Genomic DNA, 12,085 nt, shown 5'->3' on the forward strand with positions numbered 1-12,085 from the left:
TATTTTTAGGTCTTCTCCATGTTCTTGGGTTTAAATTAAGCACTGTCCTTCCCCAAACTTCTTGAAAGCTGCAGTTTGTGGGGTGTGGTTTGCCCTGTCCTTGATCTACTGCAGATGTTGCTTGGATTTCACTCTTTGGAACGAATTATGTTTTTTTTTCTTGACTGGGTGGGCTGTTACAATATGTGACGCACTGTTAAATACAAAATATACATGTATAAAGTGGAAAATTGTTTGGAAACATAAGCTATAACCTCAAAGCAGCTGTTAACACAGTAAAGATAATGTCTGTGCTTGTTTGCCGGTGGTTGCAGTAATGAATTTCGCCTGACTGATAATGAAAGCCAAAGCTGCGGCTGTCATGGGTTTTGACCAAGCCAAATTTGCTTGGAATACCATAAATGTTGTGCTCTTTTAAGCACTATTTAGCTTTTTAGAAAAACTTTCCCTGAAGTTACTTGTTTTGTAATGTTAGGACATCTTTCTAATTCTCCAGATACTGTATCTGTAATCTATAGAAAAGTGGGACCCAGGATCTTTGGATAAATTACAAAGAGCAGCTAACCCCCAAAATAATGGGTTTGCTTGTGGAGTAGATCCAAAACCAGACCTTAAGTCTGACACAAAGTCGTAAAAATGAGGCTTGTAATTTGTCAATGGATGAATGGGTTTATTTTAATTTTTTTTACTGAGTACCAGCTTCCACATGGACCGAATTAACAGCTAAGTGGACTTCTTTCTGTAGTCATCATGATCACATGACCTGAAATGTGAGAATTTGTAAAAGTGGTGGCAGCCAATTTCCTCTGTTACCATGGACACACAGGTCCCTGTCCAAACATGTTAATTAGCCTCCACAATGTTTAAGGTGTTGTTCTCACGCTTGTGGAAAACCATTGGTCAAAGTATTAACATTACCTTGCCATACATTACATACATACACACACACAGACACAAATCTCTCACAGAAGTCTGTCATCAAACTGTCTTCCACTTTTACACAGTTAGTCCTTATGTTTGCATTGGTCCACAGCTACTCCCTTTCATATGGGCGTACTGCCTTGTATTAAATGCCCCAAACCTATATTTTTAGCTCAGATGGTAGGCCTGCACCAACTTCAGAAGTTGTCCATGCTATGTTTCAAAGAAGGAAAATAAGAAAACTTGCATCTGTATGTTGCATTCTTATAGAGGTAAGTGAACTTACATTTAAAATAGATTTCCAATTGTGTTTTTGATATTTGGACAGAGGAGAAGCGTTCATAGCCTACTATTAATTGTGACTGGATGAGAAGCACTGTCGAAGCCGTTATAAAATTCCCGCCACAATTAATTTGAAGTTGCTTCTGTGCATTGCTTGACAACAGCGTGCACACAAAATAATGAACTATATTAAACAAACAATATATATATATATATATATATATATATATATATATATATATATATATATATATATATATATATATATATATATATATATATAGTCTTAAATGGACTTTGACTCTATTACTCGGAGGAAGAATTGTTTCTCCTGATTATTAGGCTACTACTTATAAATTAAGCTTTGTTTTTACCGAACATTTATTTAATATTTCTTATTAACTTACCCTTGCCGTCGTTTATGAAAAGATCTTTAGTAAAAACATTAATCAGGTGCGCAGGTAGGGGACGCAACAGGAGCCAGTGAATGAGGAAATGCTCCTCAGTGTGTGTGTGTGTATGTGGGTGTGTTCTCTCCAGCGAGTCGCTCCGGTTTATTGAACTCAGTTTAGTTTGAACGTGTTTGGGAAGGACTCGACTGGACGTGTTTTCCTTGATGGTTTAAAACATTTTAAGTATTGTCCACACTTAATACGTTTATTATATATAGGTATTACATAATTTAAACAGAAACGGAAAAGTTTTTGGGGAATTTGGCGACTGCATCGACTTTTAGAGAGAAATACAGCCGAGGGTTAGGGAGCGACAGTGACTCGCGCGGTTCACGTTTCGCAGCGTTGACTCAGTCCTCCGTTTGATTTTATCATACAGTACAGTTATATGCGCGAATATAAAGCCTATTTTTGGATGTGTCCGAGTTTCTCTTCAAATGTCGTGGACGAGCACAATGAGTAGTGGATACAGTAGTTTGGAAGAGGATTCAGAGGAATATTTTTTCACTGCCAGAACCTCCCTGTTCAAAAAGCCTTCGGTTAAACCCACGAACATCAAGGTGATCATATTTACATTTATTTATATCAGTTTATTTACTTGCTTGTTTTTTTTTTTTTGTTTTTTTTTTGGAAGCTTACGTGCCACATTGCGTTTTTGGGATCAGCTGTTGCTTTGAATTTATATGAAAAAAAATATAAGCACAACAGCTCATTGATTTATAGTGTTTGAACCTGAGTCTAAATTTTATTTTAACCATACGCATGACATACTGTATTATCTTACTGTTTTTTAACTTGTTGCATACGTGAATGTTACAGTAGGCCTATGAGGTAGCTATACCTGCAGGCATGTTCATGATTTTAATGACCTAAGATAAAGCCTCTTTGTGTCAAATTGTATTGAGAAAATACTTTTTAAAACACTGAATGGGCATTGAAGAGGATTCTATAATTAATTTTGCTACATGGTCATCTTTAATAGGCTTAATTATGGGTTTAGCACAGTACTGCACACTTAACACTAGTTTGTTTAGATTTATTATGCATATTATCATTATTAAGGGTGTTATTTGATTGTGTATGACGTCTGATTTTACTTAAAAGCATTACGTCATGCCATCATGGCAGGGAAGTTATGATAAAGTAGGTCACTCTCAGCTCATGAAAGCTGTTTTGTTCACTATCTTTTTCATGCTTAATGTGGTTGTCAATTGGCTGACATCATATGCCAACGTATCAAAGACAACTGCTCATAATTTCAGTTTTACTTGGCTGTCTGAGACTGAGTTTCTATTAAAACTGCAGTCAGTGTGACTGACCCCATGTGATTTGAATATGGCCTCTACTCAGTCATGTGTGACTGCAAGAGGAGCTCAAAGAGAAAAGATTCATAGTTTCACCCCCACACTTATGTCAATTACCCGATTGTGAGAAAAATGTCTGCAGAGACAAGTTTTCACGATGTAAATGCTGTCATGTGACTTCAATTTTCCGGGGGAAACTGTTGCAGATTGTTTTATTGGGTGTCTAGGACTCTTTCCCAAAACCCATTGAGCTGCCTATAAAGGCATCATTTTAAGGCATCATAGGCTTGTTACCATTGCAAAGGCAATCCCAGGATGCATTACAGCAAGCTCAGTGAGAGCATTCCAGATCAGTCCATTACACTTTATTAACTATCATTCTGCCTTAAAAGGTAACTGACTCTCTAGCCAGTAGAAAGGCTACTCTCAGACTTATGAGTCTGTTATAAAGTCTTGATGTATCAATTCCAGACTTTTATATTGCACACGCTACACATGCAGTGTATGACTAGCCATTGTGTAATGTAGCAACTTTAGAAGGAATTGCTCAGAAAGGAATGAATCAGTTCCTTAAACAGCCTGTCACATTTCTATAGCTCACTTCCTGTTACTTCATTCTGCCAAAGACGCCCAACCCCCCAACTCCCTAACTATTTCATCATCAACGAAACTAACCAAAAATTCAAAGAGCACTGCAAAGTATGCGCAAGATGCAAATAGATACTGTTGCATCTACAAAAGTAAAGTGTCATTGTAAAGCGGAGCAGACATGCCCTGTACTTCATCTGTTTCGTCACCTCTTGCATGCCACAAACGCACTGACCCTGGGAAACAGCTGCTAGGACAGGCCTGCAAAACAGCAGGATCATGATGGGGGTTTGTGTGGGCCACAACGCTCAGTTCCTACAGAGAAACATTGTAACCAATGACCATAATGGCTCAATTTATTGGAATGAAAATCGGTAATGTTTATATTGAATATAAACGTAAATGTATATATGTTGAATAATTTATTATACTTCATTTCAACTTCAGAAAGCAGTACAGATGCAGTCTATACAGTATTTAGGCAACGGCTGAGTTCACTTTCCATTAAGCAGCCGATTATATTTACAGTGGCTTGGAAGAGAGAGTGTGAATTGTGTTGTTGAAGTTAGAATTGCTGAAACAGTTTTCCTGCTTTTCAGAGATTTGCTTTTTAAGGACAATTATGGTGAAAAAGGTTTTAAAGAAAGACAGACCTTATCTACAGTCTGCAGGCTGTTTTTATATCTCAGGGCATGAATGAGGGAAATTAAATTAGTGATCAAACTCAAAATCTGCTGTGGATGAATACAGAAGCCCATGTTTATAGACTGCCACTACTCTACCTGTAGATTTTTGTATTTGTGTGCTTGTTTACTGTAACTTGCTTTGTTTTTGTGGCAACCTTCCATTTGGTGGCGGATGGTTTGTGCATGACGTGACGTCATTGGCCTTGGATATTCGCATGCTTTGCCAACATAGGCACTGAAAGCACAAAGAAACTTAGCCTCTTGTGAAAGTTTCTCATCCATTGTTTCACAAGGATTTCCAGGTTTATCCTGAGCTTTTCCGCTTGCTGTGTTTCAGCCGTCAGATACTGATATTTTGAGTAAAGTATTTTGAGTCATTACATTAATTCCTCATGAGGAGCAGGTGCGTTTGACCGTTAATCACATTGATGACGTGGATTGCGTCTGGTACCTGCAGGAGTTCATGCACTCACTGAGCATTAGATGAAGACTTTCATGTCAGCCACGCTCAGAAAGATAAAACTAAATCTTGAAGGATGTTAATGCAGACCTGAGCTGACTCCAGTCTGAGTTTACACGAGAGCAGATCTAAGAATCCTGCGTAGAGGATACTTGCTGTAAATCCAGATAGAGTATGTGCGCTGGAAACGCTGCTATTCAAGGGACTGAGAGTAAATGTTTATATCATAATGCCCATATCTTCTCAAACAAACTAGAATAGAGTAGAACTTTTCCACTGCTATGTACAATTCATGAACGGTCCGACAAAATCTTTAGCATTTAAAAGATTGGATTAATTGGCCTCACTGTAAATTGTAAAAGACTGGTTGAATAAATCTCACAAAACCAGTCAAAAACATAATTTCACACCAAAATAGTGAGAAAGACAGAAATTGTACCTTGCTTCAAGAAAAAAGTAACTTTTTTGGGGGTGATTAAGTTCCCCTCAAAATAGACAATGCATAATTGTAGTATTTGTTGCACTGTCTTTCATTAATGCTAATTAAAATAAAAAATACTGTATACTCTAATAAGAATCATTACAGTTTTTGACAATTACAAAACTTAAACTTAAATTGATATATCTAGTATTTTATATCTAGTATTTATCTAGTATTGACCTAGACATGTGCTTTAAAAAATGGATTGTAGTGTCAGACCTTCACATAAGGGAAACTGTTTAGAGAAGGCGATGTGAAACGGTCATGCTGTTAATACTGCAGAGTGAAAAGCAAAAAGTTTCTCCAGATAATTTCTGTTCATACCATGAAAAAACACTTTTTGTGCTGCTGTTTTGTCTAAGTTCATGTTTTATGCCCTTGCATCACAGAATGGAAAGAATTTCACTTTGTTTGCTCGTCTGTAATGGCTCACTGTTGCACGAACGGACAGGGTTGAGTGGTTTCAGATCCTGCATTACACAAAACCAAATTATTAAGAAATCAAAACAAGGTCTGGAGCAATATTTTTGACAGTTTAGGAAAGCATTAGATTACAAGGCTCCAGTAGGCCACTGTGTTTGTTTTCATCATCATGAAGAGAGCATTGCCATTTAATCTGATTAGCCCACAATGTAGCATTGTGCATCATGGAGCAGTAGGCTATTTGATTATCATCCAGGTGTGTGTTTGTCCAGTGCCCTATTACAAACTGCCTTTGATGATAGAAACATTTAACAGCACTTTTTTTTAAAGTCTAAACTTATTTTCCAACATAAATAGTCAATGCATGGATTAACAACAGCTGTTAAATCCTCAAGACCCCTGTCAATCTGATTGCTTTTGTGCATGCTGTCAGCATTTCACAAGTTTGCTTTTTTAATATATATATATTTGCAGTTGTGATTATGGAGAGGCATTTGATTGTCCTCATGCTTTGAAAACAGGTCAAAAGTTGACATTTACCTACACATCGCAATCTCTCCCTCATTGCTCATGGTCACGGCTCTGTTAAACTCATGTGGATCCACACATGTAGAGCATCTGGTTGCAGTTTCTCTGAGAAGAGCTGTAATTACAGTTAAGAGGAAGATAAGACTAGATGAAGGCAGTTGTTTCTTGGTCTTGCAATGTTGCGGTCCATTGGCTGAATGTCACACAAAACCTCTACCCAGTCAGCAGATAAACTCTCCAGCTGACATTGGGAACACATGCCATGGTTTGGGAATTACCTGTTGAAGTTTGGAGTACGTAAAATAAAATGACAATAATTTAGTTCTGCTTGTGTTTCATAAATAAGGCCCAACATTTGAACATTGCCAATGAATTAGAACAATAAAGCTAGTCTTAAAGTCTCCTCTGTTAGTGTTTGCATTAACACATGTTGTGTGGTATTAGAACTAGAACGGGTCTTTTAGTTAAAGTTTGGCCCATTTGCAGTTGTGATTATGGACTAGATCATGTTTTAATTCAAAGAAAGCTCTGTGCTGTTAAATATATCTGTGTTTTACAGTTGGAGATATGGATCCATCAGGAAATGGCGCTTAGACTCCCGAGTTTTCCTAGAGTTTTATCGCTTCCTGGATTTGATTTTATCTAACTGTTGACAGTTTTGTACATGCACCTTATTCGGGATAAATATTAGTTGAAGCTTCCATTATCCCTATCATTTTAAAACCTAAAATGGCCTTTAGTCCTTTCATCTCCAATCTTCAATTTGTATATATAACTTTCATGTTAGTCTAGTTGTTTGTATGAAATCGTTTGCTAGAAAAAACACACCCACGTTTGAGTGAGGAGATAAGGCACAGTTTGGTAAATGTGACTTTGAAACCGGATAAGTTCTTTGAGTGCGTACATCACATGGCTTGCACCTGGCATGTGTCACATTTGATCTTAGCCTCTTTCATTTTACCTCTTTCTTTGAAATCATTCCTAAGCCATCACTTCCCTGGAATGACATCATCGCTGAGCACTGTGCTGTGGTGAATGTATCCTATATCCCAAATATCTTCACAGCTATATCTTCACAGATTATCTTCACAGCTATATCATGATTTTTAGTGTTAGATTCATGACATTCTTAGTGCAAAATCTTATTTTTGTTTTGTTTTTGCTGTTAGTTGCAGATCTTCTAGTTAAAACTCCCCTTCCTGGGTTAATTTTTGTCACAAGTAAATGTTCTCAGAGAGTACATCCTGTTAATGATAAATTTGAAAGACTCTGTTTGTTCTCCAACTGCAAATTAGCTGGACATGATTCTGAAGGTCTTTCAGGCGAACGGAGGCCTGTTTGACGTCATGTATCTTCCCCCTTTGGCCTATATTTATTACCTAATATGTCAGATTTGGCATTTTAGCTGGACATTTTCTGGTTTGTGGTTTCATATTTCAGCTTTGTGTGGCATCTCTTCAGTCAAAAACAACAGATGAGCAACTTCTTCAATTTCTCACAGTTGGCCACAGCTGTGGTAAGTTGGCATAATAATGACTTGGGACGTAATACAGTGAGGTTGTATGTAATTTTTTTCTGAGCTCAGTGAAGTCACTGTATTCCCCATCTGGCCTGACAGGTTTTGTTATGATCAATTGGGCCGCTTTGGTGAGTCAGACAGCTCTACTTCCTCTCTGTTGTGAATCAGCCCAGGATCATATTCAATTCTGCATTGAGCATGAAGGACGAGTCTTTTTGGTTTGTAAAGGGCTAAAGTTCCCTACTTTCTTAAGAAGTCTTCTTTTTACAGTATAGTGTTGCCTTCAGTTACAAGCAAAACAAACCACACCCTGTTTTTATGTTTCAGCGCATATCCTATGTTATCAGTAATCTTTGAAGCTAAGTTTACCCATAATTCCTAAGTAGGCTAAGTCACAGACACCTTCTTGGGAATATTGTGAAGTACCAAGAAATATGTTTGAAGGTCTAGAATGGCCCTTCTTGATCAGTGAAAACTCTGAACCTCGAAACCAAGCTGTCAGTCACAAGTTACTATCCCAGCAGAGCTTTATGACGTTGGGATGGAAATTGCTGGGAGGTATTGGTCATGCTTTTCCAATGAAAACAGCTCGTAAGAGTCCTTGAGGGGCTTTTGTGTTATAATTGGCCTGTCTGTTGTGGAGAGCAACAGAGGAGATTAGGGATGCACCGATACCACTTTTTTTTTCATATCAAGTAGAAGTACATTTGGGTCCTTGCTGAGACCAAGTACCAATATGAGTACTTAATAATACCATTACAGTTCTTCTAACAATGTTTTATTTTCATCAGATGTTTTTCACTCTCTGTCTGTAACAAAATGAATAGGCCCACACCTAGCTTTCATAATATACATTATGGTATTTTTTTTTTCTTGTTCTGTTGCCATTCCTTGCAGACATAAACAGAGTTATGAAACTGTAATTTGTAGAAGGAAGTTTAGGAGAGCATTGAGGGTTAAAGGACAATGTCTGATTGTTGTATAAAGGCATGTGTACGTTTCCATGTGAGGCAATGTTATATAGTAATTAAAATGAAAGACACCCATGAGTCATATACCTGCATGGAAAGATAGCCTCATGAACTGTGCTGGTTGCGAAAGCATTTAGATTTATGGAAAGAGAGAAACCAAAAGACATTATTTTTACATAGATTTTTACATTTATTGAAGATTTGAGGCAACAGGGATTGTAGGCAATGCAACTCAACACCCCTTAAACTAAACATTTCAGAATTTTGACACTAGATTTTTGTTTCACAACATGAATTGTGTTGTCACTAATGTAACCAGTTGATGAGCTTTGGTGTGAGTGTTCCCCAAGCTCACAATAAGTACCTTTTCTATTCTCTCTATTCTTGTTGGCTGTGGTTTCCTGTATTCTGTAAACCTCCCTGTAGTTCTGACTATTCTAGAATCACATCATGCAGTCTAATCTGCCTACTGTCCTGCTGAGTAGGAAGACACACAGAATAGTAATTTTTATGCCTTCGGTTGTCGAACAATCGCCCAGTGACTGGAGTTCAGCCTTTGCTTTGTATAAGGGCATTGACCGGTTCTTCTGCTCGCGTCAGAAACTCCATTAGCTGAAGAATGTGTTGGGGAGGAAAGGTGTGGTGACCAGGGCCTTCCTGTGGGGTAGGGGGAATGAGAAGGGGCTGTTTTGTTAGAGCTTGCAGATCAGTGTACATTGGCAAGCGTGATGAGTTGCAGTCATTATAGGCGTGCCCGAAAATCCCCTGCAAAAGCTCAGCTAAAAATAAAAAGCAGGTTGTCTTTCGATTGCCTTGTCCGCCAAGCCTTTTGATCGTTTTTTCTGATGGACACGCTAATCTAACTCGTCTGTCAGTATCACAGATGATATCAAGTGCTTTATCTGCAGAAGTCAAGAGTTTGTTAGGTAGGAGTGCCCCTGAAAAACCAGTTTGGTCGCACCTCGTGTGTCCTGTTTCACTTAAGTCGAGTATGCCGTGACCACCATGTGTGACAGAAATCAGCCAATGCATGACTAAAAACGAGGAACAAAAACCATAACATAACCACATGCCACACCCTCCGGTCTAGCTTATCAGCTAAGGACACCATAGGGCCTACAGTGTGCTGAGTTAACTTTCTCCCTTTAATGTTTTGACTAATGTTCCTTTTGATCTCTGACAAGTAGAGACGGTCCAGTCGGACCTCAGGGATACCTTTAACCTGTTCTTCTTATTCTCTGTCCTCTCGGAATGCGTTGCTCCACATGAGAGCGAGGACACAATCCCTCACAACAAGGGAGGTAAAGCTGCTTTTTCTGTCGCATTACCTCATCGGCCTAGTGTTTATTTTGCCTTTGTCACACTCTGCTGTGCAGAGGCATCCGTGTTAACCCTGTCCTTCCTGGTTTAGTTCTGCACAGCCTTCTGTTCATATTGCTGATGGTGTCTACTTTCCCAAACATTACGTCAGCAGTACCTTGACAAACCACTCCTAGCTAGACATATCAACATCAATTCCTAGGTCTACATTGTTTAAAGACCATGTTGGGGCACTGAAATCAAGCGGGCGTAAGGTCTCACTATTACTTTGTGGGCACCATCAGAGTTTACATAACCGACATGCATGGTTCAGCCTGGCTAATGAACAACCCTCAGAGAGCTGAAGGAGACCACATCACTGAACCCATAGGCGGCACAAGCTGATGTGTTGAGCTGCGATCCCTTGCACGCACTCAACAGCTTAACGGGCCCCGCAGAGACGTTCTCACCCCCTCATTTAAAAAGCTCTTACCAGCTTTTGTTGTGGAGAATGGGGAATTAATGGGCTCTCGGCTTGTAGTTGTGACTTCATATAAGAGTATTTCTTCTGGTTAATTGGTCTGATCTGAACACATGACAGAATCCTTTTATAAGAAAGTCTGGAAAGTATTGTTTTCCATTCTCATTTGTGCTTGTCAGGATGGTGACGTGATTAAGCTAATGACCTTCTTGGTGTGACGGTTGGCACGTCCAAAGTAGAGGACAGACTAAGCTCTGTCATTAAAGATTAGTCTCATTGGGCACACAAAAGGTGTCTGTTTATCCTGAGAACACTAGAGACAATACTTTTGTTGGCGTTGCTTTAAAGATGAATTTGTTGATCAAGGCTTAAAGGTGCTCTGCTTTAGCATGCTAACATTCGGCATGGGAAAAACCCTATCTGGGAATAAAAATATAAAGTGAACTTAAATATGAATTCAATTTAATACAGATATTTAATTGTTATCAGTTATCCAGGCTGCACTTACTTAAGAAAGAATAATACAAGAATTAAAAGGTCAGTTTTGAAAAGTGTTGTAATTTTACACGGAAACATGTTTGTTCTAAGAGCTTTAGGGCTTTATAGTAAACTCAGAAATTTTAAAACGTGTTTAGCCTTTAAGTAGATGTTTTCTTGGTATGAAAACAGTGTGACTCATGCACTGTAACATTCATTATCAGTGCACGCAACACAAAACCACCTGTTATTCCAAACCCTTCAGGCAGTCTTGGCCCTCGCAGGAGGGGAATTACGACTGTCTTTAACAGTTCACACACAGTTTTCAGCCTCTGGACTCTGTTAGCTGAGAAGGTCCTTGTCCATCAGTGTGTTGTCACTTCAGCCCAGGACTGTTTCCTTATAAGGGGCTCTATGCTTTTGTTTTGAGCTTTGAGCGCTCATGAAACGGATCAGGTTCTTGCTGAAATGACCATGTAAGACCAAGTGCACTGCACGTTTCATACAATATTCTGCTGGTTGTAACTTTCAAGTGCTGCATTGTTCCAGAAAAGTAATACTTAAATACTTAAAGGGTTCATATTTTGGTGGCTTAAGGAACAAGATGCATTTGAAATGTATAGCCTATTACAAATAAAAAAAAGATGGAAAATGCTATTATTTGTTTATCCTGCTGCTATCTTCTGTGGGATACTCAGATGAAGCTAACTGATAAGTGTTGGAATAATCTGTATTTGTCATTATGCTACACATGGATGTCACAAGTTAAGAGGATGGGTAGCCTATGTGGGCTCCCGTATCAGGAACAGGCTCATGACAAAGAAGCCTTTGCTTTGAATGGATCCATTATTCAGCAGGACTGGAGTTGTACCTCTTCTGCTGTCAAAATAAGCTGCGGGTTGACCTGTGCTGACCTTCGTTTGCTAAATGCTTATGTTCACTGTCTGTGTTTCAGGATGTGGAGAAAGAGAAAGAGCTGCGCACTCATCTCACTCACGAGGAGATCAGAAAGAAGGTCGAGCAGTACAATGCAGACTCGCGTGACCACTTTAAAATGACACTGGTGAGTTAATGATCTCTGTTTTTTACAATTAGGTCATAAAATAATCTAATCACAAATTTTCAAAAATCAAAAGTCCATCCACATTCTCCATCTACAGCTGAACATCAGAGTTTGTCAGCTTAGATTTCCAGAAAATATAATCTAGAATTA

General features: G+C 38.6%; 1 protein-coding gene across 1 annotated transcript in view; it reads left to right on the plus strand.

The window, feature by feature from the left end:
- The window catches only part of rassf3 (Ras association domain family member 3), a 35,298-nt gene that overhangs the window by 15,245 nt on the left and 7,968 nt on the right, over nt 1-12,085 (plus strand). Inside the window, exon 3 of the mRNA XM_081364208.1 lies at nt 11,828-11,935. Within this exon, the coding sequence (XP_081220334.1) occupies nt 11,828-11,935 (108 nt within the window). The remainder of the gene's footprint in view (nt 1-11,827; nt 11,936-12,085) is intronic.

Source organism: Scardinius erythrophthalmus (genome assembly GCF_964197995.2).
Source record: "Scardinius erythrophthalmus genome assembly, chromosome: 4".
Classification (NCBI taxonomy): domain Eukaryota; kingdom Metazoa; phylum Chordata; class Actinopteri; order Cypriniformes; family Leuciscidae; genus Scardinius; species Scardinius erythrophthalmus.